Source organism: Numida meleagris, chromosome 21, assembly GCF_002078875.1.
Source record: "Numida meleagris isolate 19003 breed g44 Domestic line chromosome 21, NumMel1.0, whole genome shotgun sequence".
NCBI classification, from domain to species: domain Eukaryota; kingdom Metazoa; phylum Chordata; class Aves; order Galliformes; family Numididae; genus Numida; species Numida meleagris.
Window position 1 is genome coordinate 1,721,191 of NC_034429.1, and position 26,790 is coordinate 1,747,980.

A 26,790-nucleotide genomic window follows, 5' to 3' on the forward strand; every position below is an offset into this window, starting at 1 on the left:
GGTTTCAGAGCAAAAGAGGGGAGAGATTTAGATGGGATGTATGGAAAAGATTTTTTTATGATAAGAGTGGTGAAGTACTGCAACAGGTTGCCCAGACAAGTGTAAGATGGAGACACCCAAGGTCAGGCTGGATGGGGGTTTGAGCACCTGATGGAGCTGTGGGTGTCCCTGCTCATTGTGGGGGAGTTGGACCAGATGGTCTTTAAGGTCCCTTCCAACTCAAACAATTCTATGATTCTATGAAATCCTGACTCGCACGGAAAGGAGCCCCCGTCCCCCATCCTGCTCTGACGCAGGAGGAGCTGCAGGGCCGCAACTACATCTCCATGGAAGACAGATGCTCATACCCTCTCCTGATAAGAGCTGCAATAAATTCCCTGGGAGCAGCAGCTCCGCAGCACTCCACCGCCAGCTCCACACGCTGGGATGCATCCAGGGGTAAGGGTCCTGTCGCTGTGCTCCGTGCAACAGGTTTGCACTGGGAGGGATGGGGTTTGGTTTTGAGATTCAGGGCAGCTTCAGCCTACTTCTCATTATTATCCTTGCTTCTTTACTTTTTCTCCCTGTTGATTTATACATAAATATATCCATTCTCTTGCACTAATTCTATTACTTGGCCTTTGCTATTCCTTGGGGATACGATGAGAAGCCATCTCTCTTTTTCAAGTTAGTGACTTGCATGGCACTCGGATGAGATGATAGAGGGTTTGGAGGTTTTGCTCTTTTTTTTAATGAAGAAAATGATAAATGTCATTGCCTGGGATCTCAGGAAACCACAGGAGAGTGGGAGGCAGCTGTAGCTCAGGCTCTGCTCTGCTCATGTTGCTGCTTTGTTGCTGAAGCAGCTACAAATTATAGGAACTCAAATGCTAATTGGTCGGTTGTTTCAGTACAAATTTCTGATTGATACTTCGGTATGATCGAACAAGCCCCAACCTTAATCCTGTACGTTAGGCTTTTAAGTCTTGCATCTTGCCATGACATTTCTATTAGGTCACATGAAAAGACACGCAAAGTGAATAAATTCCCTTTGAGACCCAACTTAATCTCCAAAGAACAAACACGGAATACAAGATGTAGAGATTAGCACAGATAAGCTACCAGCTTGATTTATGCTTCGAGTCTTTGAAGGAAGACTGACACGCTGCTTGAAGCAGGGACAAGATGTCTCAAGAGAATGGAAAAGGGCTGGGGAGCACTCCATCTCTTGACTGCAGTGTTAAATGTGAGCTGGATAAAAGCGGAGTCTTTGAGGGCAAAGCTGGAACTCCCCGCTCCTCAGAACAGCGCGCAGCTCATGTAGGAGATAAGAAGAAGTCAAGAACCTGAGGCAGGTGCTAACCCACAGCATCTTCTCCCAAGGTCGCGGGACATCGCTGGTCCTGAGAGTGAAGCCAGGGGACTGAGCCCCAGCAATGCCCCCGGCAGCTGTCCCCATGCCCCGGAGCTGGCTGGCACAGGCCCGGGCATCGCGGGGGCTGGCGCTGGCGGTGGTGTTCGTCGCACTGCTGCTGGACAACATGCTGCTGACCGTTGTGGGTAGGATGCGCACCGCGGGGATGGCTGCGGGCAGCTGGAAGCCTGTGCTGGGGACAGGCGTGGGGACAGGAGTGGGGGTAGGCAAGGGAAGAGCAGTTGGGACGGGCAATGAGACAGCCGTGGGGACAGGCATGGGGAAAGATGCATGAAGGAGCTTCCAAGCATCGACACTGAGCTAGCACCATCCAGTTCGTCTGCATGCTGGGCCACAAAATGAAGTAAACCCACTGCTGAACCCTCTCCCTGGCTTTTTTTTCCAGTGCCTATCATCCCCACCTTCCTTTATACAATAGAATATGAAGGTGCCAACAGCTCTGCTGCCCCACATCAACCTGGGTCACCTCCCTCAAACACGGAAGATCCTCCTTTCTCCCCTGTGTCCTCCTATTTTGACACCAGCACCATGGTGACCTTGGGCTCCCCCAGCACTACGGAGCTGCAGAAAGGGACCAGCGCCAGGCAGCCACTGCATCCCCCCATGAGCTCCCCACCATCCAATGGCTGCCCACAGGGTGAGGAATTCCTCACGCAGGAGAACATGCGTGTGGGGCTGCTCTTTGCCTCCAAGGCCCTCGTCCAGCTCCTGGTTAACCCCAGCGTGGGGCTGCTGACCAATAGGTACGTCTGGGGTCTGCTGCCTGCTAGCCAAGTGGCAAAGGTCTGCAGTCACATAATGATGGGATTAGGTGAGAGAACAGCAAGGGGGAGAATGTAAGCACCACAACAGGAATGAATTTTGCCTTTTTTAAGAGCCTACAAATGGCTTGCAAGCTTGCATTACAAAATGAGCCTCACTAGTTCTCAACATCACATCAGAACACTTCAATACACATTGGCATAGCTGTACCAGACGTATTTTTCTCTCGTTCCAGGATAGGATACCACATTCCCATGTTCATTGGCTTCGTCATCATGTTCCTCTCCACTCTCAGTGAGTATTGCCCCTGATTTGACCTTCACACACAGCAGGATGTCCCAAAATGAAAGCAGCACTGGAGAAAACCACCTACTCTGTCCCCAAGCATGGGAAGCTGGGGAGAGGGAAGGACTCAGCTGGGCACAAGTGGTTGCTGCTGCACCTTAGCAGGGCTTTAGACGTGCAGCTCTGCTGGGTGCTGTGTTTCTTCTTCCACAGTGTTTGCATTCTCTGGCACCTACATGCTGCTGTTCGTTGCTCGTGCTCTACAAGGTGTTGGTTCCTCCTTCTCATCGGTCGCAGGTGAGAGTGTTGACTCGCTGCATGCAGTGAAGCCCTATGCCAGTTGGATTCAGTCATCATCTTGGGTCCTCTGTGCTCCCAGGCTTGGGCATGCTGGCCAGCATCTACACGGACGACTTTGAGAGAGGCAACGCCATGGGCATCGCTCTTGGAGGGTTGGCCTTGGGTGTGCTGAGTAAGGACCCATGGCTGCTGGGGGCTTTATACTCACAGTATCCCCAAGCTTTGCTGCTTGGTGCTGCTGAGCATCCTTGGTTCAGCCCTGGGGGGGGGTCCCCAGTCTTTGCTCCCCATCCATTTCCAGTGGCTCCTCCAATACTCCATTACTAGGCATGGGTTTGGGTTAAAGCTGGTTGCTTCCTGCATGGTGACACAGCCTTTTCCTTGCAGTCGGGGCACCCTTCGGCAGTGTGATGTACGAGTTCGTGGGGAAAGCCTCCCCCTTCCTGGTCCTGGCATTCTTAGCCCTGCTGGATGGAGGTGAGGAGCCATGTAGTTAACCCAACCAAAAAGCAAACAACAAACCCAACCATAAACCAAAGAGCACGGAAAGACCAAAATGCAGCCATCTCAGGAAGAACTTCTCAGGGCTCTCACAATTAATACAGCATCAGTTACTCTGTTATTGCTAAACCATATGTTTCCCACCACCAGACGCGTGACATAGCAATACAGTAAGAATTAGTCCCTCATTACTTAATGACCCCCTTGATTGCTTTAATGGCTCAAATAACACATCAGTCAAGCTCTCTGAAAAGAATTTCTCTGCAGAAGGAACACGCAGTGCTGCTCACAGCCTCGTCACCATAATACAAAGAAATGGGATGTTGCCAGTGAACAGCAATCCCTACTCTCTCTCTGTAGCGGTGTTACAGATTCAGGCCACGACAGTGTTCAGAATTACAGATAGCAGAAACGCACATTTTTAGTGGGAAGTATTAAGCTAATTAAATTACAGTCACAGTTACCATCTTTGCCTAGATGTAATGTACGACATCTTTAATGGAGCATGTAAGAGACTTTGGAAAATGAAACGTAGGTTCCCTGTGTTTGAAGCTCGTTTTTTTCATCCTATTCTTTTCCACGTCTCATTTCAGCCATGCCCCATTTGCAGTCCCCCAGCTGGCAGCTCTCTGGATGATGCCCCAACAGCACATCTTTGCATTCTTGGGGCTCTGCCAATGGCTGGGGCTCCTCTGAAGGAAAACCTACAGTGAAATGTGGTTCGGAGCAATGCTAACAGCACTGTTTCCCCCCCAGGTTTACAGCTGTGCATTCTGCAGCCTTCCAAGGTCTCCCCTGAGGTGAGTATGGGCATGATGCTGTGGCAGATGCAGGTGGGGGGTGGCTCAGCCCCCCACCCGCAGCTCCCTGAGCCCCCATGTCAAGCAGAGCGCCAGAGGCACACCAGTGCTCACCCTGCTGCGGGACCCCTACGTGCTGGTGGCTGCAGGTAACATCTGCATTCCTGCATCACTCTATTCCCTTGCTCCTACTCAAAACAACATCAGGAGAAACCTTAAACAGACATTTCACCCTTCTCTCCCCACCAGGAGCCCTCTGCTTCTCCAACATGGGGGTGGCCATGCTTGAGCCCACTTTGCCCATCTGGATGATGCAAACCATGTGCTCCCCCAAATGGCAGCTCGGTAGGTGCTTTGCTTTGCAGTCCTCACTCCCCAGCAGCAGTTTGATGCAGTTTGGCCAGAGCAGGTCCTGCTTGGCACTGAGGGATGAGCTGAATATCTCTTCTATCATCTTAAAAGGAAGAAAACATACTCACACAGAGTGATGCCAGGCTGTGTGCTGCTCCAATTTCAGCTGGAAATGTCCTTGGTGGTAGCTATACAATGTGCTTTTCACTATTATTGAAAAAACTGTATAGAATCAGTCACCCTACAACAGCAATTATGGTGAAAGAAAGGCTGAGTAGATCAGTGTCATGCTGGGCTGAAGTCATGGCAGCTGGATAGGTTTTGCAGAGGCAGCTCTCAGTAGAACACGGCCATTGAGAGATGGTGTGTGCTAACTACCAGCTGCCTTGAAAAGGTGATATGGAGATAGCACTATCTGTCCTACAAAAACAAAAACGAATTGTTCTAAAATCCAGTTGGCTTGGAAATAACCTGGGGGGTGCCCCAGGCTACACTTAGAACCCAAATTGAATTGTAACCTGGGAGCAGCAGAGCTGAGAAAGCTCTTAATCAAGTTAATCCCCAGTCAGGCAGGAGCATCTGTCCCAGTAAGAGCTCTGGATGATTTCTGTGATGGAGCACAGGTGGGTGAGAGTAAGGCAGAACCTCAGGGCACTCAGAGCTGCTCTGGTCACTGCTGAAATTGAGGGGATCTTTGGAGTTACCCAGAAATGGGGCAAAAGCAGTGAGCTGGCAGCAAGAAACCCCCAGATGCATTGTACCTGAGATTCGGGAGTGGTCTGCATTTAGAGACACTTCATCCAAAGCCCCCTACCCAAAAAGCTCTCATAAACCCAAAGAGCTTCGTTATTTGTATGCTTTCATTTGCGCACTTCCATAATTCTGAGAAAAATAAATAAATAAAACAGAAGAGCTTGGACTAAACCTGCAGAATTAACAGTGCTCTGTAGCAGTCAGAGGAGAAAGAAAGTTAAATATAATTCTGCATGTTTCAACGAGGAAGTTGTCATAGTGAAATACAGCTGATGTGTTTTATCTATAGTCAGCAGGAGAGTATATTAAAAATAAACAACTGATAAATCAGCAAGCAGTTCAAATATTGACTTTTGACTCATAACGAGGGCTAAGCTTTATATTCAAGCAGCTATTTTATTCCTCTTTATTAAGCCAAAAGCAGAAGGCAAGGGGAGAAAGATGGACAAGGAAGAAGTGATGACAGGAAAGAAGGATGGGGACAGAAAGCTCTGCAGGTGGCTACAGCTGGCTCAAATCTGGGTGACTCAGTTTCTCACCCCAGCAGAAAGAAAGCTCACTTTCTATGCCTCTCTCTGCCTTCAGAGGAGCAATGGGGCTGTGACAAAGAGGACAAGGAGAAGCACCACGGAGCCTAGTCTCAGCATGCATGCTGGATGCTTGCTGATTCCTTGCATTCGCAGAGGGATTGCACACTCTCTTTTATTCTCTCCCCTAGGGATGGCATTCCTTCCTGCCAGCATATCTTACCTCATTGGCACCAATCTCTTTGGGTTCTTGGCTAACAAAATGGGCCGGTAAGTGGACAGTGGTGATTTCAGCATGGATCCTACTTGCACATACTGAAGGCATCACCCTCTGCTGCCCTCGTTGCAGGTGGCTGTGCTCCCTGATTGGCATGGCTGTGGTGGGGATCAGTCTGCTCTGTGTGAGTACTGCAGGGCAGTTCTGAGACCTGCTCAGGGATTGCACCACAGATCTGTTTCACCGAACTATGCTGTGCCTCGTCACCTTGGAGCTCTTCTGGCCTCATTCATGCCTTCTCCCTTTCCTCTCTAAGGTACCTCTGGCAAAAAATATTTATGGGCTGATTGGCCCAAACGGCGGGCTTGGCTTCGCCATAGGTAAGTGATCAGTCTCTACAATTCCCAGCACCACCCTGGGAGAAGGTAACACCTGATGATCTCATGCTTGCTCTGGGCAGGAATGGTGGACTCCTCCATGATGCCTCTTATGGGTTACCTCGTGGACCTTCGCCACACCTCTGTCTATGGCAATGTCTATGCCATTGCTGATGTTGCCTTCTGCATGGGCTTTGCGATTGGTATGGATCAGCTCCACCCAAGGGGTGATGTTCTCAATGTGTTCCTCCATCCAGTGTGCAATGGCAGCAATTGGCACTGATTCTGTAGCACAGCCACTGCAGACTTCAGATCCCCTCCAAACTGGAAGAGCATCTTTTGCTCTTTTCCTGCCTCCTGAGCCTTTTTTCATATTTAAATGTGCAGGTCCATCAACAGGCGGCGCGATTGTACAAGCCATTGGATTTCCCTGGCTGATGGTCATCATTGGAGTTACCAACATTGCTTATGCTCCTCTCTGCTGGTACTTGCGCAGCCCTCCTGCTAAAGAGGAGAAGATAGTGAGTGTACTTTATTGCCCTAAAGTATATGAGCTTGATAATTCAGAGATTTGTGTGTGTGGGGGGGATTAGGATAAATTTGCCAGGGACTGTGTTCTCTCTCTGGAGTTCCACTCTGCCCTCAACAAAGGGAAAGAATGCTCTGACAACAAAACCAGAAAAGTTTGGAGCTATGGTCTTTCTCCCAATTCACAGCTCGTATTTCCTGGGCAAAAGTTGTTGGTTGCTTTGGCTTTCTCTAAAACTTGCAATGCTCCCATTTATTATTAAAATTAATGGCCATTTTTTACTAAAGCATCACTTCTCTCCCCTATGTAGGCAATCTTAAGCCAGGAATGTCCCATGCAAACCAAAAGCTCCACTGCTCAGAAGCCGCTGCGGGATTTCCCTCTCACAGACAACAGTGATGTGGAGGCAGAAAACGTGGAATAGCAGCAAGGCTGCACGTCCTGCTTGAAGCTATGTTAAGTTCACAGAGCAATGTATCTCTCAGCACCCAGGAATAACCCAGACTCCCCTAAAACCTGCGGGCACAGGATGGACATGGGCTGTATGTTCAGTTGTTCTCCTGCCACTCAGTCCACATCAGGGAACACACACCCGGGACTTTGAGGCTCCCTGCCCAGCTCTGCCACCCTTTTGCTGGGTGACATCCAGGAAAGTCACTCAAAATCTGTCTCAGCTGTAAAAAACATACGATGTAGAAAATGATACCATGCTGCCTGGGCCGTCAGTCCATGCAATAGGAATAAGACCAACATCTCTCCCACACAAGTTGCATTCGTTAATGTCTTTTAAGTGCTTACTGCTTTTGGAAGAAAAGCACCAGAGAAAACCAAAATGAAGTCAGCAGATTCGGGACATCTCTTCCTCCAGAATTCTGCTGTAATCCCCAGCACAAAACCTTTCTGTACCAACAGGATCCACCTGTGTCACTGCCAATAAAGATGCTCTTGTACTGCTGTTGTGCTCCATGCTCACCTGAAAACAGTTTTTAAAAGTTCATTGTTGTCTTGGTACAGCTTCTGTGCTTTGCTACTTATGTGCTATTTGAGGCTGCTTGTACTGCCCTTCTACCCTTCATGGAGGACTCTTGAGAAATTCACTTAAATATAAGGCTGAAAGTTTTGAACCTTAAGACAATGCTACAGCCAACAAAGCCACTGAGTTCACTTGCGCTTACAGTGACAGAGCACTTCCACAAATACCTTTAGCTGAGATGAGGTAACGGGATGTTTGAGATCCCAACCTATCACAATGAGTAGCTTCATTTCATGTCCACTTTGCAACTTCCCGCTACCGGCTGAAGAAACCACAGCGCGCAAGGCCTGCTGCCCGCCAGCAACACCCAGCCCTCGCAACCCCGCCATGAAAACCCCACCACTCTCGCGAGACCCTGGCAAAAAAAAAACTCGCGAGACTTCCGCGAGACTCTCGCCGCTCGAGCGCCCCGCCCGCTTCCGGTGATGGCGGCGCGCTAGGCCGCGCGGCTCGGTGGCACCATGCACTCGGACGACGTGAGTCCGCCGCTTGGTTCGGTTCGGTTCCGTCCGCCCCCGCCAGGCGGCCGCGCTGCAGCTAATTAGCGGCCTCCCTGGGGCTGGGTCGGTTGCGTCTGGCCCGGGTAGTTCCTCCCAACCGCGGGAAAGTAACACGTGGAGGCGGCTGGATCGGGGGGCAGGAGCATGGCTGAGGAGGGGTAGAGGGGAATTTGGTGGCGTGCACCTCCCGTTCTGCTGCACCTTCTCCCTGCCCTATCAGAAGGGAGACCCCTCAGTGACAGCCTTGCTTGGTCCAGGGATTGGAGGGGTTATAACGTCCCGGGGTGCTCGCTGAGCCGCGGTTTGTCTCTGCAGATTGTCTGGGACACGCTCGGAAACAAGCAGTTCTGCTCCTACAAGATCAGGTGAGTGTGTGCGGATGTAGGGGCAGCGAGCCCAGGCATTGCACAGATCCATCTTACAGCTCTTCCTTCCAGGACCAAAACCCAGAGCTTCTGCCGCAATGAGTACAACCTGACTGGGCTGTGCAACCGCTCCTCCTGCCCGCTGGCCAACAGCCAGTATGCGACTGTCCGTGAGGAGAAGGGTGAGTGCTGGGGCTGCCTCTGCTCACAGCCCTGATCCTGTGGGAGTAACCCTGGGGCCTGGCTCTGTGCCCCCCCCCCCCCCACGCTCAGGTCTCAGTGGGGGTCGTGTTCTTCTCTATAGGCCGATGCTACCTGTACATGAAGACCATAGAGCGTGCTCCTTTTCCCCGTCGGCTGTGGGAGCGGGTGAGTTGACAGGAGCAGACTGCTAACCAAGCGTGCTCTAATGTCATGTACCTACAGGCAGGGGACAGTTGAGTTCCTCCCAAGTGCAGATATGTCCCCAATTTGGGGCTGCTGCTTCATTCAACCCTTCCCCTTTTCCCCAGGTCCTGCTGAGCAAGAACTATGAGAAAGCACTGGAGGAGATAGACGAGAATCTCATCTACTGGCCCCGGTTCATCCGACACAAATGCAAGCAGCGGTTCACTAAGATCACGCAGTACCTCATCCGCATCCGGAAGCTGACTCTAAAGAGACAGTAAGTGACACCAAGAGTGACTGTGTTGGTTTGACTTAAAGCTGTTGCCCACGCACTGAGCTGCTGTCACAGGTTGTATGCAGAGCCCTTCCCTGGCTCCACTGCACCTGCAGCACGTGCTGTTTTCCTGGTGGCTTTGGCAGGCTTCTAAATAAACCTGGCTGAAGCTGATGTAACGGCATCTTAATATGCATAGATAGATGCATCTAAACTCATTACACCCACATTTCTAATGATACAGCTGCCAGTTGTTGTTCTGAGCAAGCATTTGCCCATCTGCTCCACAAGAGGCTGAAAGGTTCATTAAGCAGCTCTTGTTCCCTGCAGGAGGAAGATCGTTCCGTTAAGCAGAAAGATTGAAAGGCGAGAGAAGAGGAGAGAGGTAATGACTCTTGTCATCTCCTGTCTGTTGCTTCTGTTGCTTATGTCTCTGGGAGAACTGACACAGGTCCTTTTTGCTCTCTTAGGAGAAAGCCCTGATTGCTGCTCAGTTGGATAATGCCATTGAGAAGGAATTGCTGGAGAGACTGAAGCAGGATACGGTAAGAATCACTGCCTTCAGAGCACAGCAGTAAAACTGCTTCTACTGCCTCTGTCCTTTCCCAAAATGCTGAGCCCCTCATTTTCTGTACAGGAGTGCCTATTTCAGCCTGGTATGGTATAACTGTACAGGCTTCAGATGACTCTACCACCAATGGCTGCTTCTCCCTTGGCTTAGAGAAAATCTGTTTTTTTTTTTTTCTCCCTCCAGTATGGAGACATTTACAACTTCCCCATTCATGCCTTTGACAAAGCCCTACAGCAGCAGGATGCAGAAAGCGAGAGCGAGTCTGACATGGAAAAGGAAGAAGATGATGATGAGGTAATGCTTTCAGCCAGAGCACCACAGCTAACCCTCCCTTGAGCTGGTGCAACAGCTCTAATTCACCTGCAGACTGAGCATTCAGTGTTAGTGCCAGGGTGAGAGGAACAGATGAGGTGAATACAGAAAAAGCATGTGCAGGTGGTGGCCTTCACAGCTGCTGCATTGTGAATTGTGATGGGGTCAGCCCACCTCTGACTTTGTTTCCTACAGGACAAAGATAAAAGAGAGTTTGTGGAAGGAGATGACAGTGACCTCAGTGACTTTGAGGTAAGTGAAGCAGCAGCAGGTATAAAGTGTCAAGCTAAACTGTTTGAAAGTAACCTCTGCCAGCCTGGGGGCTCTGGTGATGGGCTAAGAGCCAGTAAATCACATTTGTGGGATATAATGATACAGTTAGACTGCACTGTGCCCACCACAGCCCAATTCCTCTGGCTAGACAGCTGGGAGCCAGGAATTATAAAATGGAATTGGATACACAAGATAATTTTGCAGAAAGTGGAGGCTTAGTCACACAGTGTGCTTTGATACTTTTCCTTTCTCAGGACATGGATAAGTTAGAGACAAGTAGTGAAGAGGAGCAGGAAGATGAGGAAGAAATAGAGAAGGAAGCTTCTCACTCCAAATCTAAAGGGAAAACTCCTCTGAAAGGACCGACCACAAGAAAACGCCGCTACATTGAAATAGAGTATGAGGAAGAAACAGAGCCAGCCTCCAAAACGAAAGTATCCTGACTTTCTCCTGAACTTGCATTTTTTGCTGAGTGACAGAACACCAGGTCTGTCCACTGGAACTCCTGCAGCTTTCACCACTTTAAACGGGATTATCAAAAAATTGCTTTTTCAATTTTGTAGATTAATAACTTTTTTTTTTTTTTAAGAAGGAGACAAGGGTTTCTGTCCTGTGCCCAGGCAATTGCAACAAGTCTGTACAACTGTTGTATAGAGTGTGATTTTAAGAATACATCCCCAACTTCCCCACAACCTTGTGAGGCTCAGCTAGGACTGCTCCACAGAAGAACCTGGTCTGGGGACACTGCTGCTTTGTTCTGATGCTGGAGAAGCCTGCATGGGGCTAGAAAAGCACTCAAGCAGACTTTGTTTGAGGGGGAGGTATGAGGCAAAGGAAGAGAAGGAGAAAGTAACTTAAATAAAAAAAAAAATATTTTACTGTACAAAAAGCAGAATGAACATTCAGTCATGCCTCACGTGTTCTCTTGCACTTTCCTGATGCACTCCCGTACACGGTTCTCCTCACAACAGCTGTACACACCTCCCAGCAGAATCTGAAACAGGAAAAGCATCCGTTTCCAGTGCCTTGGCACACTGAGATGTATGGCACAGTCAAATGTGCTCAGCTGCCCTTGGAATCAATACAAAGTATATTATCCATTGCTATATATCAGGTCCTCTTATCAATTAAGCCAAGTACTAACAGGGTGGGTGGAAATACTGTTGGATTAAAGAAACAAGTGGGCTCTTGCATACACCATGCTTCTTTTTAAGGGGGAAGAGCAGAGATGAAGCAGTGCTGGGTCCCCAGCTCACCTTCACTTGTCCTTCAGAGCACCGATCCAGCAGGATGAGGCACTCAGTGGCTCTCTGGAGCAAGGCAGCTCTCACTGGCTCTGGCGTTGAGCCCTGGTCAGTGTGGACATCCCAGATCATCTTCAGCAGGGCTTTGAGCAGCACAGGGAGCCTGCATGGCATTCTGAAAAGGGAAAGAGCATGCATGCCTTACTATAAAACCTCTGTGAGCCAGGGGAAGTCACAGACTTGCTTGGCAGTTCCAGGCAGAAGCTCTTAGTGGCTATTTAGATGTGAAGCTGGATTACAGGAAACAACTGCTTCAGTGACAAGGCTGAAGGAAAATGCCTCTTTCTGAATGCCTGCCAGAGGAAAGACAGACCCTGAATGCAGAGGTAACTTTAACAGCATAAGTCTTGCTCCACAACTATGCCTCGCAGAGAGCATAGATTTAGTTTTTAGCCAAGGTTATGCTTCTGGAGCAGGAAAAAGATAACTAAGACCTAGTTTTTGGGCAAGGTTTGTCAGGAAAAGTCATGCTAGTGATTGCTCCCTGTGAGAGGTTTTCGCTCAAGGTTTCAAGGCCTTTGCCTCAGATAACACTAACTGGCTTTGAAAGGGCCAATATCCATGCAGGATATGCTTTCTGCAGCATCCTTCACCCCAGACCAGTACCTGGGCCAAGCATGCTCTATGGTGCACTGCAGTGTTTCCAGTATTCCCAGTCTGGCTTCTTCCTCAGGGCCATCAGAGACTTCCAGGTAGCCCAGGATAACCCTCTCCAGCCTCTTCAGGTGCCGTGCTATCAGGATGCCAAGCCTGTTGACACAGAGCACACACTGAGGAGGGAGATGTATAGCAGGGACAAAACAAGGCCCTGCAGGATTGTGGTTGCTGCTCTCACCTCCTCACAAAGGCGGGCAGGGTTTTGGCGTACACCCGCCGCAGCGCGAGCCGATGCTCTGGCTCCATGTGGGTCAGAACCAGCTGCAACACCTCATCACAGAGCAAGGTTGGCCTGGGCTGCTGCTGCCACCTCTGCGCTCTCTCCAGAACCGGCAGCAAGTCCAGCAGGCACAGCAGTACTGCCTGGTGCAGGACAGGAAATCTGGGCAGTCCTTCTGACATAAAGCACCAACAATTTCCAGCCCTTACAGCTGCATCCCCCCACAGACTTTTACTGCCTGCTTCCCCTCTGGCTGGCCCTTTTCAGCAAGGCTGCCACCTCCTTTGACATTGTTCTTGAAATCTGCTGAGTTTCTTTGTCCCCTGGCCACAAGTCTCTGCTGCTAACAGCTTGAACTGCCTGTGAACCATCAGGTTCTGCCTCCTCATGCCTTTACCTGCCTACCCCACATAGGGCTGATATGCAATACCATAAGGCAGATTAAAATTAAGTTCTGCTATCCTACCTGGATGAGAGGAGCCTCTCGTGAGTAGAGGTGATTGTAAAGGGCATGGTACACAACCTGAGCCCTGTTGAACTGGCACAGATCAGCACCTGGCTGAAAAAGAGAGCACAGAACATTATTCTCAAGTATCACCTTCAGTGCTCGCTTAACCTAAGCAAAGGGAAAAGTCTTCACAAACCCAGGAGAGAACAACACTCATAAACATTAGGAACATTGCTTACAAGAAAGTGGGACCACAGCAAACGCAGGTTGAACCCTGCCATGCACAGGGGCAGCCACTTTCCCTTGCCACCCCAGCTGTTGCTTTGCAGTTCCACTGGCATTAATTTAATACCCTGCCCTGTAAATCACTGTTAGGTTGATACATGCCTCACCTGAATTTAAAAAATGACAAAAGAGTTCTGTGCTTACTGCAACAGATAGGAGAAATACAAACTTAACTAGAGAGAAAGCATGGAGAAAATTACATGGGGGAAAATTACAAGGTTAACAGAAGTCTGGAAACTTGACAGGCATCCAACCCATCCTTCCTTCAAAAAACAGCCAGAAGGAGATCGAGCCTTCCCTTACCACATTGAGAATGATGTGGTGCAGGCAGCGCACACCCAGGACTTTATTCTCCTCCCGGAAATCATCTGAGATGAGCAGCGATGGGGGGAGGACGCGCTCCAGGTGCTGGCTGAGCCAGGGCTGGGTGATGTGGAGCAGTGTCCAGGAGAAGACGTGCTTGGTGGCAGGGTTGCGCTTCCAGGTGTCTCTAGGAATACAAACAGGAGCTCAGTAAATCATAGAATAGTTTGAGTTGGAAGTTGCAATAAACTTTTTCCTTCCATCCAGCCCAAATCTCCCCTCTTTCAGTAGGAAAACGTTTCCCCTGGTTCTATCACAACAGACCCTGCTAAGGAGCCTGTTCCTTTAGATAGTGAAAGGCTGCTTTCAGCTCTCCCTGGAGCCCTCTCTTCCCCAGGCTGCACAGCCCCAGCCCTCTTATTCTGCTCTCACAGGGGAAGTGTTCCATCCATCGGATAATTTCTGTGGCCCTCCTTGTAGCACGAGCTCACCCTGCATGAAATCCCACCAAACCTCCCCGTGTTTCCCACCCAGGGCCCGTTCCAATCACTCACTTGCCCAGCTGCGGCCTCAGCAGCCCCATCACCGCCGGGAATCCCCCTTCCTCCTCTTCCTTCCTTCCCCGAAGGAGCTCTGCCACCGTCCCGCAGCCCGCGGCCCGCACCAGTGCCCCCAGCAGCTCCTCGGCCACCGCGCGGGACCCGGCGCTGGTCCAGGCTCCCCCCGCGAGGTGCGTCACCGCAAGCACGTAGATGTGCCCCATCACACGCCGCAGGACCGGCTCCACCGCGGGCCCCAGCGATTCCTCGACCTTGGCAGCCTCTAGCTTAGCGAGGAGCCGCAAGAACACACCGCCAACACCGGCCGCTCTCTCAGCTGCGGCCGCGTAGGCGCCGTCCCCGTCGCGGAGCTCAGCCGCGTCCTGCTCGCGCTCCGGGAGCGCCGCGAAGGCGCCCAGCGCGGCCGCCAGCTCGCCCAGCGCGGCGGGGCTCCCGGCCCCGAGCAGCCACCGCGGCTCCGCGGCCTCCAGCAGCGCTCCCAGCTCCGTGACCACACCAGGCCTCTGGGAGAGGAGCTGTCCGAGCTGCCGGAGCACCTGCTCGGCGGGCGGCTGAGGCTCCATGCCATCCCGCGGCCTACACCGCTCCGAAGGCCGCGCAGCGCCCCACAGCGAACCGCCCCCCTCCCGCTGCCGTAAACCGCACCACCATCGCAAAGCGCGCTGCTGTCGTAAAACCAGACAACGGCTGTAAACGAGGGAAGTGGGCGTGGCTTCGTGAGAATAAATTAGCATGGGTAATAAGGAGCCGGTGCGATGGATCATGCGGCCCCGAAGACGCATAGAAAGCGGCGATGAAAGCGGAGCCGCGCTGTGTCCTTAAGCAAAGGCCGAGGGGTGCAAAAGAAAACGGGAACAGCGAGAGGACGCCGGCTCGCCGTGAGCTGCGGGTGAGGGGTGCAGCAGTAGGGGCGGGCGCTGGGAGAGACGTTCCGATCCTTCCGGTTCAAAGCAAATGATGAATGGGAGTAGCACGCGGCTGCGTGATGTGTGCGCCCTGTGTTACGACGTGCACAGTCCCATCTGAGCGCCGGAGGGCTCCAGTGTTAGATAGAGCAGCGGTGTTTTGTTATTGTAGATTTTGGGTTGTGGGAGAGCAATGAGAGCTTGACCGGTTTGGGTTTTGCTCGGGGAAATTTGGGGGGTTCAAATGCTGCTATTGCAGAGCTCTGGTATTTCCTGCCCTGCCCGAGCCCTCGCAGTTGAGCCGGACTGACAAACATCCCTGACAAACATCTGTTTAATCCGTGTTACGCAAACCTGTACATTTCACCCCCAAAAGGGAGGAGCCTGAGAGTCCGGGGTGTAGGGAGGCGGGGAACAGAACGCCCCGCGCATTGCAGTGGGGGGAGGACAGGGCTCGCAGCGGTGCCCCACGCTCTGCCCAGGCGGTCCCTGCAGAACGCGTTGGGACGGGGTGCAAGCGAACACCCCCCGAAACAAAGCAACGCACCGTGAGCCAAATCCCAGCTCACGGAGCCCGAATCTTTCAGGATTAAGCTTTCATTTTTCCCGTGAAAACCAGCTGGGGCCGCTCACACCATCTCGTCCAGCAGCGTGCCGATGCCGGCGCGGGGCTGGGCCGGACACGCCATGGGTTTGTTGCACATGGGGCACACGCAGCGCACTTCCAGCCACTTCACCAGGCACCTGCGGAGCAGAGGCACGGGAGGATGCAAATCCCCAGAAGGGAAACCCCTGCTGCCCGCGCCCGTACTCACTTTCGGTGGAAGGCGTGCTGGCACGGCAGCACCCCCAGCTCTTCCTTCACCTTGAAGTCCTCCAGGCAGACGGCACAGGTCTGCTGCGGAGCGGGGGGAGAAAGGGGTGAGGGTGAACAAGAACGCGTGGAACCCAAAGTGATGCCCATGCACAACCCCACTCCTGCTAGAAATGCTGTGGCTGGGGAAGCCCCGCTGCTGGCTGCCTTTCCCTGGGTATTTCCAGCACCAGCTCCATGCTGCCCCAGGAAGGGGTTTCCTTCCTGATTTCCAACCCAGCACTGTTGATCCCAGCCTGGTGCTGGCACATCCCTGTCCAACCCCATGGAGCTGAAGCAGGAGCAAACAGGGCTGGGAGCCCCAGCTCTATCCGAGCCCAAAGGATGGAGCTGGGATGAGTGCACCATGCTCACCCCGTGCACGTTCAACCTCCGGGCATCGCCTTTCAAAACCACCTGGGGAAGAAAAGGAGACAGCAGATAAGTATCAGCAGCAGCTGGGACTGATCCCAGTGGTGGGTTTCTATGCAGCAAGCACAGAGCTAGGAAAAATCCAAGCTGGACAAACAGTGTCCATGTGTCCTGTTCATCAGCCACCCCAAATGGGGCTCCCGGTTCCCATGGGACAGCCCCAGCCCTGGAGCCCCACTGAAATGAGCCAGGCAGGGGCAGGTTGAGCTGGACAGAACAGCAGTGTGCCCGGCATGTTGGTGGGTAAGCTGGGGACAAGAAGCATCACAGCCTGCTGCATCCCCACCTGCCTGCTCCCACCTCCTCCATCGACCCCACAACTCTGGGGGTGTCTGTAGAAAACAGCCACCAGCCTTACCTCCTTGTACCCGAATCTCTCACTCTGCGCCTGGTGCCGCAGTTTGCTAGAGATGGGAAGAAAAAGGCACTGTGAGCTTTACAGCATCCCCAAGAGGTGCATCTGAACAGCATGGCTACAGTTCCAGGATGCTCCCCAAGTCCCCCTCCCAAAGCTCCTCTCTCTGCAGAGCCAGGGGCCCCGCTCCACCTGCAGGAATCAGCGGCGGGCAGTGCTAAGGGCCAGCGGCCCCGATTGTTTGCCTTCGGAAGTCATTCACGGTGCAGGAAGCTCCCTATTTCCAGCACTCACCCGCCAGCAGCTCCCAGCCCCGCCACGACCTTGGCCGAGACAGGCAGAGGGGAGAACTGCTTGCAAAGCAACCTAGAAAAGCACAGGGGGAATGAAACCTCTCGCAGCCTTCACTTCTGCCCCAAGCCAGGCACTGAGGTGTGCTCCCACAGCCCCCAAATGGCTGAGGGATGCAGTGGGGCTGAGGGATCCTGCAGTGAAGGACAGAACAACTCAGGCCCACACAAACGCCAGCTGCTGCTGCTGAGTTTAAAAATAGCCCTCTCTGAGCTGGGAGGGGAGTGGAAAGACATCCTTCTCCTGTGCAGCACTGCTCCTTCCCCTGCCCAACACAATGCATCGCTCCGTGCGGTCCCCTGAAAAACAAGAGCCCCTTCCTGTGTTTCCTTCCCTGCTTTGCCACAGGGGACCAGGGGACCGTGCCTGGCCCCAATCCTTGGGGCAGAGCCTCATGGTGAGCAGCGTTTGTACAATGGGACAAAGTGATGGGCACAGGAGATGCAGTGGTCCAGGCACTGCGGATGCTGCTGGATGATGAGGCCCCACCCGAGCAGTGGTTGGTGCTGCAGGGTTCCAGCTCACCTGATGAAGTAGCAGCAGAAGATGAGGCTGAGCACGAAGACAAAGATGCCGGTGCCGAAAATGACCATGTAGATGTTGAGTGGCAGGTCCTGAAACGTGATGGGGGGCATCGTGCAGGGTTTACTGGTATAAATCAGCCCCAGACTGCAGGAGCACCCTTGGGGGGGGGGGAGGGGAGGGGAGAAGAAAACTCAGTATTTAGAATAGGAAAAAAAGGAAGAAGAGGTGAAGAACAGAAGAAGATGAAACTTACCTTCTGCCATGCCATACAGGATACGCGAGACAGGGTAGGAGGGCACCCCGCAGCCCAGGGCAGGAGATGTGTGCAGCTCCTGCTCACTCCCATCTGTCCTCCCCCAACACAGCCCCCAGAGCTTCCCACCCCCTAACAAAAGCCCTGACACTGTCTCCTGGGCTGGAAATCGGAGGTCTCTGCAGGGGCAGCACCACCCCTTGTGCCAGCACTGATTGCTGCATCTCTGCAGACACTGAGCTGCTCTCCAGCAGCACAATGTGCCCAAGGCAGATCCATGCACTGGGAAGGACAGGAGGCATCCAGCTCAGGGATGTGCACCAGGTGAGCACCTGGGCTGCAGGAAACAAGGTTTTCCTGCCTACAGAGGGCAGAGCCACCACTGGCCTTTGCCTCTTGTAATTGCTGGACATAGCCCATGTGCCATTCATTTACGGAGCGAGAAAGGGAGGATTTGCTTGTTGGCTGCTGTTCTCCCAGCATTCCCAGCTCTCCAGACCACCAGGTGCAGGAAAAGACAATAGGAAAGGGTTTTTTTTTGTTGGGGATTTCTTTTTTTTTTTCCCTGCTGGAAATGATCGCAGGGGAAAAAGAAAAAAAGAATTAAAAAAAACTAGCTCAGCTCCTTAAAAAAACACCACGGAACAAGTCAATGAGGTAATGGCGTGTGCAGGGCGCTGGGGCACGGGCTGCTCAGCAGCTGCTGAGGGATGGAGGAAGGCTCATTCGAAGGTGACCAAAAAGAGAACAGTCGTGGCAGGTCATGAGCATGTAGGAGACCAGATAAAACAAGAGCTACTCCCAGGACCTGTGAAAAGCTCCATTGCCACGAGAGCTGTGGCATCAGAAGCAGCCCCTAAGCAAGCTAAGGGCTGGGAAGCAGAGCCCCATTTGGCTCTTCCTCTGATGGCAGTGCAGGCAGAATGGCCCTGCAGGGACAATCCCCGCTGGACCCATTCCTCAGGGTCTGGGTCCCCACGATCCCTGCTCTCTGCCACTCACGCAGGGACAAGCAGAGCAGTAACACGCAGCAGGGGCACAGACGAGGAAGGAGAGGAGAAGCTGTAACTTACAGCCCCGTACTGAAGGAAGCAGAGAGGAGCAGCTCTGACACGTCCCTGCCAGCCGCAACACAGCTGGCAGGGCTAATTTTAGACCCACCAGCTTAGCAAGGCTCATTCCTGCTAAAAAGGCGCTCAGGAATTCCCGAGGGCCAGAAGGGAGCACGGCTCCGGGCAGTGCCCTGTCCCGGCTGGGGACCAGGATGGGCCCTGGAGCAGCAGTCCCAGCCAGACCCCCCCGGCTCCTCCACCTCCTCCTCAGCGGAATTTATCGGCTGGGTGGGCGCTGACTCGGTGCTGGGATTAATTAGCAGAACCCTTTGCCTGACAAAGGCTTTCGTATTTTTAGCTCGAGAGGAACGGAGCAAATCTGGTTTTAATGCGGCGAAGGCCTGACGGGCACCAAACCCAAAGCAACCCACACCACCAGCTTAAGCCTCCCCAGGGCCAGTTCTGCTCCTGAAGGCAGAAGCCTTGAAAGCAGCGGGCAGGAGCGGTGACTCGGTCTGTGCAGCGCTTTGTGAGCCAGGTGCAGGCACGGGGGTTTGTGCTGAGCACAGCTTCTCCCTCACCCCAATTCTTGTTCAATAAAACAAATGGAAAACTCAGCAGGTCATTAAATAAAACCATTCTTTCCACTCCCACACGAAAGCTATGGGCTTTGCATCAAGAAAATTGAATGCAGCTTCCATATCGTTTTTGCTGTGATGCTGGAATGGGCTTCCTGCAAATGCCTGCCCTGTGCCAAGCAGCTCACAGCGGGGACAGCTCCCACGAAACAAAGGTCGCTGCCTCAGGGCTGGGGACCGCCAAGTCCCCCACAGAACAGCTGAGCAATGGGAGGAAAAGCTGTGATACCAAAGAGGAGCTGCAGTTCCAGGCCAGCACGGCACATACCTTCCGTTATAAAATTTGGAGTGCGGCTATTTGCATTGAAAATTCAATTTCTTCGCTGGGTATCGCGTTTATTTGCACCCACGGCCCCAGTTCTAGCGAAGGTCCTCAGCAGCACGCAACAAAGCAATTTCGCCAGACTCCGCTGACTTCAATACTTGTGAGGCCAGGGCTTAAGGCCAAAACGCACACGTCAGATGCCTGGGGCCAGTCCTAAACCCACGTCCTGGCCTTCGCACAAGGGCGGGCTCTGTTCTCGGTGCTGCCCAAAGCCCACGCCTGGGGAAGCTGGGGGAGCTGCGGCCGCTCGGAGCCTCCCAAAGCAAACTCTGTGCCTGGGGCTGCTGCATTTGCTGCTGAGATGAGGAGCATTAACGCGGCCCACGAGGGCAACCCATGGCCAGCACAGGGGCAGGCTGCCTGTCTGCAGGAGCACTGCTCGCCCCAGCTGCACAGCACACACAGGCCATGCGTTGCAGCAGAGGAAGCCACTGGTTGCATTATATTTAGCTTCAAAGGCTGTAACCCCTCCATAAATTAAAAGAACCCGGCCTTTGTTGCCGAGGCAGAGCTTTGATGGTGGAATTCCCAGCGCAGCTTCTCAGCTATTAGTCATAAAAATAAGCCACTTCTCATTTAAACAGAACTCCCTCACATGTGCAAACAGTTCCATGTTTCTGTGAGTTTCTTTCAGCCAGGAGCAGAGCGAGGAGCCGCGCCTGGGCTCCGCTAACATAAGTTTATTCCACAGACACGTGGGAGAAGGGTTTTCATTTCCAGCAGCACGAGTAGAAACGCCCCAAGTTCCTCCAGCAGCGGGCTGGGAGCTCTGGAAGTGAACCAGAAGCAAGACCGAGGTGGCCCTAACGGTGGCCGTGGCCGTGGCCGTGGCCGTGGCCCTAACCCTAACCCTAACCCTAACCCTAACCCATGGAGCCCCGGGAGGAGCCAGAAGGCGCCGCCTGGGACGCGAAGCAGCCCGGAGCCGCCCCAACCCCTCAGTCCCATCCCGGTTAGGGCGACCGCCCCAAACCCCGGCCCCTCTCTCACCGTGGCACCACTGGAACGGGGGCATCCGGGAGCGGCTCCGCGGGGCCGGACCGGCTCCGCCGTGCGCAGCGCCGGGCCATGGCCGGGAGCGGGGCCGGGCCGGGCGGCGGGGAGCGGCCCCGGCCCCTCAAACCCCGCCCCGGCCCACGGAGCCGCCCCCGGAGCCGCCCCCAGTCCCGAAGCTGCGGGCTGCGCTCGCCCCGAGCCCTGCGCTGTGCCGGGGGGGAAAGCCCCGTGCATCCCTGCGGGACGTCCCGCACGTTGGATGGGGCTTTGGGCAACGTGGGCGGCTGGGGGATGTCCCAACCCACGGCTGGAATGGAAACGGGATGGATTTTAAGGTGCCTTCCAACACAAACCCTTCTGTGATTCTGTGCACCGGCCCTTTGGGGAGCTGTGCTGCAGGCGCTGAGCTCCCAGCGGCTCTCGGCCTTGTGCAGGGGATGCAAAGGAGATTTGGGCATGATCAGCCTCTTCCAAAATGCGGGAGCATCCCTCGCTGCTCATCGATTTCCCAGCAGAGGCGCCAGGGCAATGCCAGCACGCAGCAAGGCACAACACACACAGCAGGGCACAGCACAGAGCAATGCGCGGCTCACACAGCAGGGCACGGCACGCACAGCGGGGCACAGCACACACAGTCTGACAGCAATTTTGCTCTCTGGATCACTCCCTTCTGCCTTGGGCTGAGGATCGGGGAGGACCTGTGCCCATCCCACCCCCGAGCACCAGGGCGATGCTCTTCCACCCGTAGCAGATCGCAGCCTGAACACAAAGTCTGTCCCAAAGCACACGAGGGATGGCCAGACTTCTTCCTTAGCGCTGCCTTTATTTGTACAGGTTAACACTAAGCACGGAGGACACCCAAACACTAAGACTAAAGGCCTGTTTGTTTGCCGGGGACCACACGCCAGACCTAATTCACATTGCTACACAGATCGAAAACAAATGGGAAACGAGACAAGGAACACACAGAGCTTCAGTCTCCTGGGAGGGAGGGATGGGACTGGCTTGGCAAATACATCTGCCACACGGGAGAACCAACCCTCGAAGGCTTCCAGGAGCCAACAGGGATCAAGAATAACCTGAAACGTGGGGTCGACTCCCTCCAGAGGCATCTCTGCACGAGCAGGCTGGGAAGGAGGCTATGCATTAGGCCTACCTAAGTGGCAAGACTGCAGGTTGGGGGCCTATGCTTTACCACTAGGAATAGCTCGCATGTCTGGGGACCCCCTCTGCTAGGGGAGACCGGGGCCGGTTGCATGGAACCCATTAGCTGCCAAGCGTCTGCACCGGGAGGAAAGCCCTATCTATCTATCACTGCTCGCCCCGCACAGCCCCTCTCGTCCTCCTTCACGCGCTCCTCTTCAGCCTCAGGGCATTATCCAGGGCGACCAGCTGGCGCAAGAACCCCCGGTTGGGGATGATACCGCGGTGGTCCTTGACCGTCTTTATGGCTTCTACAAGGGGCATGTGGTGGCGGATCATGAGGTAGGCGAGGACCAAGGTGGCCGACCTGCTCACCCCGACAGCACAGTGCACAAGGATCCTTCCTGGGGGGCAAAACACAGGGGCTGTGTCACGGCAGGGTGAATATCCCAAACAAAAAGTTACTGAGGATCCAACTTTGCCACGCGCATCCTGGTGCTGCGGCCGGGTGTGCAGCCTCCAGGGCTGGATGCAGGGCCTCGGGTATAGCGTGACTGTGATGCACTGTGGTCCCCCTCTCAGCAAGGGATACCAGTGCAACAAGACCTCCCAAAATAGTCTGAACAGGAGCAGCCACAGCGCTGGACACAGGCTGAGGCTGTGACCCGTGGGGCTGGGGCTCTAATGTAGCCCATCTCCTCTTTGGAGGAGGTGATCCAGACCAGGAGGTGGTTGGACTAGATTACCTTAGTGGTCTTTTCCAACCTCAATGATGCTATGATTCCGTGAAGACATCAGGCTGGAAGTAGCTTTGTTTCCTAGGATGCTTAGCAATAGGATGCCAATCAGCTTTCCACCCACCCTCCCCACTCCCCGCTTCTGTCTCAGTGCTCTTTCCCACTGACCTTCATTCAGCGCCTGGTGGATGAAGTCAGCTGCAGGATAGAAGTAGGGGCTCATGTCAAAGGAGGGCGAGTCGTGGGCCTCGATGCCCAGGTAGCGGATGCCCGTGCCCTCGTAGTACTCCGCACCCCCTCTCCATTTGCTGTGCGAGGCGTTGAGGATGTGGGTGATGCGCAGGTGAGCCAGCTCGCGCCGGTTGGCTGCTATATCTCTGCAGGGAGGGAGAAACAGTGCAGAGATGTGCAAATGTAGGAAAGTTACGCATTAAAGAGAAGTTGCAAATGTCCTGGTCAGATATTTCCATCTGAGAAAGCCAAAGGCAAAGGAAAGGTGCTGAACTCAAACTCTTGAATTTCAAGTCAGTCTCACAGCCCATGGGCACACACCTCCACCCACCTGCTTCAATCTTTCCTCCTCCTTCCATCCATGTCCTCCTCTCCTTCACATTCCTAACTTTCCTCTCCTCGTCTTCTCCATTTCAAAAACCATCCCTCATCCCCTCAGTTCTCATCCCCTTGTGATACGTACTGATCTCCCAGGTAGAGTCCTGGCCACACTTCATCAGCGTGGTTACAGGCCGTCTTCCCTGTGTACAGCAACCGTTCCAGCTCGAAGACGCTGAGGATGGGGTGGTGGTTGCGCTCCTCCCGCGTGCCCCGGCTCGGTGACCTGGTGCCATTCCTGGAGAACCGGGACAGGAAAGCCATTGGAGCTGCCGAGACCCACAAGGCATACCTGTGGGGTCGTGAAGGCCGCAGAGTGGCCTGGAGGTCTCTTCTGCTGCTGCCGCCACCCACGGTCCTGCGATGGAAGCAGTGGAGATGCTGTTAGAAGGACGGGGAGCTCTCACTCCATCCTTGTTGTAGAGAGGCTGGCCTGACCTTCCCGCTGAGAGGGCAGTGTACAGGCAGCTACCCAGCGATTCCTGCTGCGAGACAGCATCACCTACGCTCCCTTCCAAGAAGCAATACTGCTGGGGAGCAGTTTGCAATGTCAGGGCTGGGGAGGGAAGCCAGAGAGGCAGCCAGATTGCTGAGCCTCTGCGGGCTGAGGTTTTGCTCCAGCTCCACGACTTTGGGTTGAAGCCATATTGGCAAGAGATGCTCTATACAGGACCACCTTCCTCCTGAGCTGGCTCGGGGGCTTTGCCTGCCAGCGGGACAACGCCAGCTCGAGAACTGGTGCTGCCAACCTGTGATCAAAAGCAATGAAAGGCGGCCAGCTCTGGGCAAGCCACCAGGATTGGGGAGGAAATGCCCCAAACAGGTGGAGGATTCCATATGGCACCATGCAGAGCCTGGCCTGGGCCCAGACTCCTGCAGACCAGGCACAAAAGCCTGCAGAGAGGGAGAGGCAGGGTTAACCCTTCTGAGCACGGCAGTCCTGCTGCTGCATTTGAACATCAGGGCCGGTTGGGGGTGGGAAAGAGTTAATTTCAGTGGATGAGAAAGCTCATTTTACAGAGCCGGTCCTCTGGGACACAGCTCCACTCTCAGACCTTTAGATTGTGCTGATACTTGTCACCCATCTGCAGAAAACCTCCCTGGACACACCCCCGCAGAGCACTGGCAATCCCTGCAGCCAGGCATTACCCAGAGCTGCCTTCCCCTGCTGTCCCACTGACACAACCCCCCGATAAGAGCATGCGATCCCTCCATCTCCCCATGCAATTCCCCTTCCCACCATCTTGCAGCTGCCCTGAGCCGCGTGGGGGCCAGAAGATGTCCCCAAGGCCCTCACTGCAGCCCCAGCAGCAGCTCAGTGCTGCCCACTTGTCCCAGGGACCTGGGGGAGGAAGCGCAGTGACCTTGGGCTGGAGCAGATCGCGTCTCCCTGCTCTGACATTTCGCCCAGGGCGCCGGCCGGCAGCCAGCAGCGCAGAAGGGAGAAGCCTCCGGCCATTTCTTGGCAATGTGCGCAGGAGGAAAACATTGCAAGGGCATAGGGGAGCTCAGAGGGGGTGCAGAGACCCCTGGGTGTCCCCCTCTCCACCCCCTGTGCCTGGGGCATTGCACGGAGAGGTCAGTGCCACCTGCACCGCTCATCCCCGGTGCTGCTCCCCGGCTCTGAGCAGGGCTGGATCTTGCCCTGACACATCTCCCCTGCCCTGATGAATTTTGGACTCCTTCATGCTGGGAATTCAGATTTGGCAAACCCCACCTGGAAAAGGGATTCGGTGTGGCCGTGTGCCGGGCCCTTAAACCTTGGGTGACCTTGGCTGCAGCACAGCCACATGCCACCACGGGCAGCATTAGGAAACAAACAGCAGAGGGGTCTGAAAAAAAACCACGTCATCATCACGAGGCTGTGCCGAGCCAAACAGCAGACCCTCTTATTGCTGCAAAACCAGCAATCCATACCTATGGGGGGACGCAGCTCTAACCTCAGGCCCAGAGCTGGCCTCCAGCGTCCCACCCCCAGCACAGTGCTGTGCCTGAAGTGCTGCAGGGGAAGAGAAACTGCCCCACGTCCAAGTCCTCAGAACAGACCCCACCCTCCCCCCATAGGCACCCTCACACCGGAGGCTTGCAGCCCACTCTGCCCGTGGCTGCTCCGAGCCCCTCTGCCCTTTGTGCCATGCTCGGAGGGAGGAGAGCAGCAGGAGAGCTGCCTGGAGCGGAGCACGCTCCCGGAGACAGACAGACAGACACGCAGGAGGGAGGAGACGCCCACCCCGTTACTCTACCTTGGTGAGGGCTGAGATGTCTCGGCTCGAAACGAGTGGTGTGCTCAGATCCAGTCGGCCATGTCTTCCTGCTGCTGCCGCCGCTGCTGTGGAAAGGCTGATGTATGAACATCTATTTTAAGCCATGACATGTCCAGAGGCAGGTTTGTTTATATCACGCTGTGCATGGATGGATAAGGGAGGAATGAGGGAGACGGACACAAACGCAGACTCGCGTGCAGGCATGCACACACACGCGCACGGAAATGCCCATTACCACACAGACGAAAACAACAGCAACAATAGCACTGAAATCCTCCCGCCAGCTTTGCTCTCACTCCTCCTCCAGCAAACCAAAGCCACAGGCAGACGGAGAAGGGGAGAGGAAAGCGCCGATGCAGTGGGGCTGGTGGCATGGTTACCGACCTCGGACCTCTGCAGCCGTCTCCAGAGGATGCTCTGTCATTTACTTTTACATTACATTACATTTACACTGACCCTGACGAGCTCCCTTGCTGGGGTCTGTTTGGCAAAGCCGGGGTTTGGTGACAATTTCTTCATTTGTGAGGGAAATAAACCCTGGGGGGGGGGGGGGGATGGGGACATGGGGACATGTCTGTGTCATATCTATTGACACGTTCATGCCAAAGTCAGGGATATTTTTTTTTTTCTGAAAAAAAGAGGAAACTCAAAAGGCTGAAGCTGTTTGTTCTGACGTCTTCTAAATGACACCGTTCATTTCAGAAGTGCTTCAGTATTTCTGTTAAACATTTCCCAGGCAGAACGTTCTCCTTTCCCTTTGAAGTGCTGCTGTTCAATTTAAGTTTGCCTCAAAAATATGAAAGTAGGGGCGTGGGGGGGGAGAAAACAATCTGAGGAGGAACGGAAACGCGCTGCAAGCAATGAGCAAACAACCACCCTAAGGTTTATGGCATTCCCTCCTGCACTCCTCTTCAATGAAACAGAAAACTTTCTGCTTAGTTGTGCATCTCAGGATGCAACCTCAGGAGCTCCAGGGTTGAACTCAGCATCCCTGTGCACCGCTGCCCTCCAGGCGTGCTGCCAGCTGCCACTGCTCCCTTTGGC

At 53.9% G+C, this 26,790-nt stretch overlaps 5 protein-coding genes across 7 annotated transcripts; 2 read left to right on the forward strand and 3 right to left on the reverse strand.

Annotated features, from left to right (window-relative positions):
• Window positions 239-7,607, forward strand: SLC18A1 (solute carrier family 18 member A1; the record flags this gene model as incomplete). The annotated part of the gene is given in 17 exon segments (XM_021374713.1): window positions 239-394; window positions 396-438; window positions 1,363-1,539; window positions 1,800-2,157; window positions 2,412-2,470; window positions 2,675-2,758; window positions 2,841-2,933; window positions 3,149-3,238; window positions 4,019-4,062; window positions 4,151-4,211; window positions 4,312-4,407; window positions 5,885-5,963; window positions 6,043-6,094; window positions 6,227-6,290; window positions 6,371-6,490; window positions 6,675-6,808; window positions 7,127-7,607. Coding segments are annotated over 17 exon segments (1,824 nt in total), but the record flags the coding sequence as incomplete, so codon positions are not given.
• Window positions 8,222-11,390, forward strand: MAK16 (MAK16 homolog). Of its 2 annotated transcripts, XM_021374990.1 has the most exons (11): window positions 8,222-8,325; window positions 8,665-8,714; window positions 8,787-8,896; window positions 9,019-9,083; window positions 9,227-9,378; window positions 9,706-9,760; window positions 9,846-9,920; window positions 10,130-10,240; window positions 10,454-10,510; window positions 10,786-11,018; window positions 11,121-11,390. In XM_021374990.1, exons 1-10 carry the CDS (start codon window positions 8,311-8,313, stop codon window positions 10,972-10,974), a joined length of 879 nt encoding a protein of 292 aa, XP_021230665.1. In that variant the 5' UTR covers window positions 8,222-8,310; the 3' UTR covers window positions 10,975-11,018; window positions 11,121-11,390. The 2 variants fall into 2 exon arrangements, with proteins under 2 accessions (XP_021230665.1, XP_021230664.1); XM_021374989.1 differs by having other exon boundaries at window positions 10,786-11,251.
• TTI2 (TELO2 interacting protein 2) lies at window positions 11,386-14,964 on the reverse strand. Its single transcript, XM_021374988.1, has 7 exons — window positions 14,303-14,964; window positions 13,749-13,935; window positions 13,179-13,271; window positions 12,671-12,855; window positions 12,442-12,585; window positions 11,788-11,950; window positions 11,386-11,525 (listed from the first exon to the last, which is right to left on the reverse strand). Exons 1-7 carry the CDS (start codon window positions 14,869-14,871, stop codon window positions 11,445-11,447), a joined length of 1,422 nt encoding a protein of 473 aa, XP_021230663.1. The 5' UTR covers window positions 14,872-14,964; the 3' UTR covers window positions 11,386-11,444.
• RNF122 (ring finger protein 122) lies at window positions 15,196-21,100 on the reverse strand. 2 transcript variants are annotated; one of them, XM_021374992.1, is made up of 6 exons: window positions 20,988-21,100; window positions 17,730-17,886; window positions 16,857-16,902; window positions 16,442-16,483; window positions 16,029-16,108; window positions 15,196-15,957 (listed from the first exon to the last, which is right to left on the reverse strand). In XM_021374992.1, the coding sequence occupies exons 1-6, from the start codon at window positions 21,010-21,012 to the stop codon at window positions 15,843-15,845; spliced, it is 465 nt and encodes a 154-aa protein (XP_021230667.1). In that variant the 5' UTR covers window positions 21,013-21,100; the 3' UTR covers window positions 15,196-15,842. The 2 variants fall into 2 exon arrangements, with proteins under 2 accessions (XP_021230667.1, XP_021230666.1); XM_021374991.1 differs by having other exon boundaries at window positions 16,029-16,111.
• On the reverse strand, window positions 21,797-26,183 carry DUSP26 (dual specificity phosphatase 26). Its single transcript, XM_021375101.1, has 4 exons — window positions 25,726-26,183; window positions 23,568-23,840; window positions 23,042-23,250; window positions 21,797-22,540 (listed from the first exon to the last, which is right to left on the reverse strand). The coding sequence occupies exons 2-4, from the start codon at window positions 23,744-23,746 to the stop codon at window positions 22,341-22,343; spliced, it is 588 nt and encodes a 195-aa protein (XP_021230776.1). The 5' UTR covers window positions 23,747-23,840; window positions 25,726-26,183; the 3' UTR covers window positions 21,797-22,340.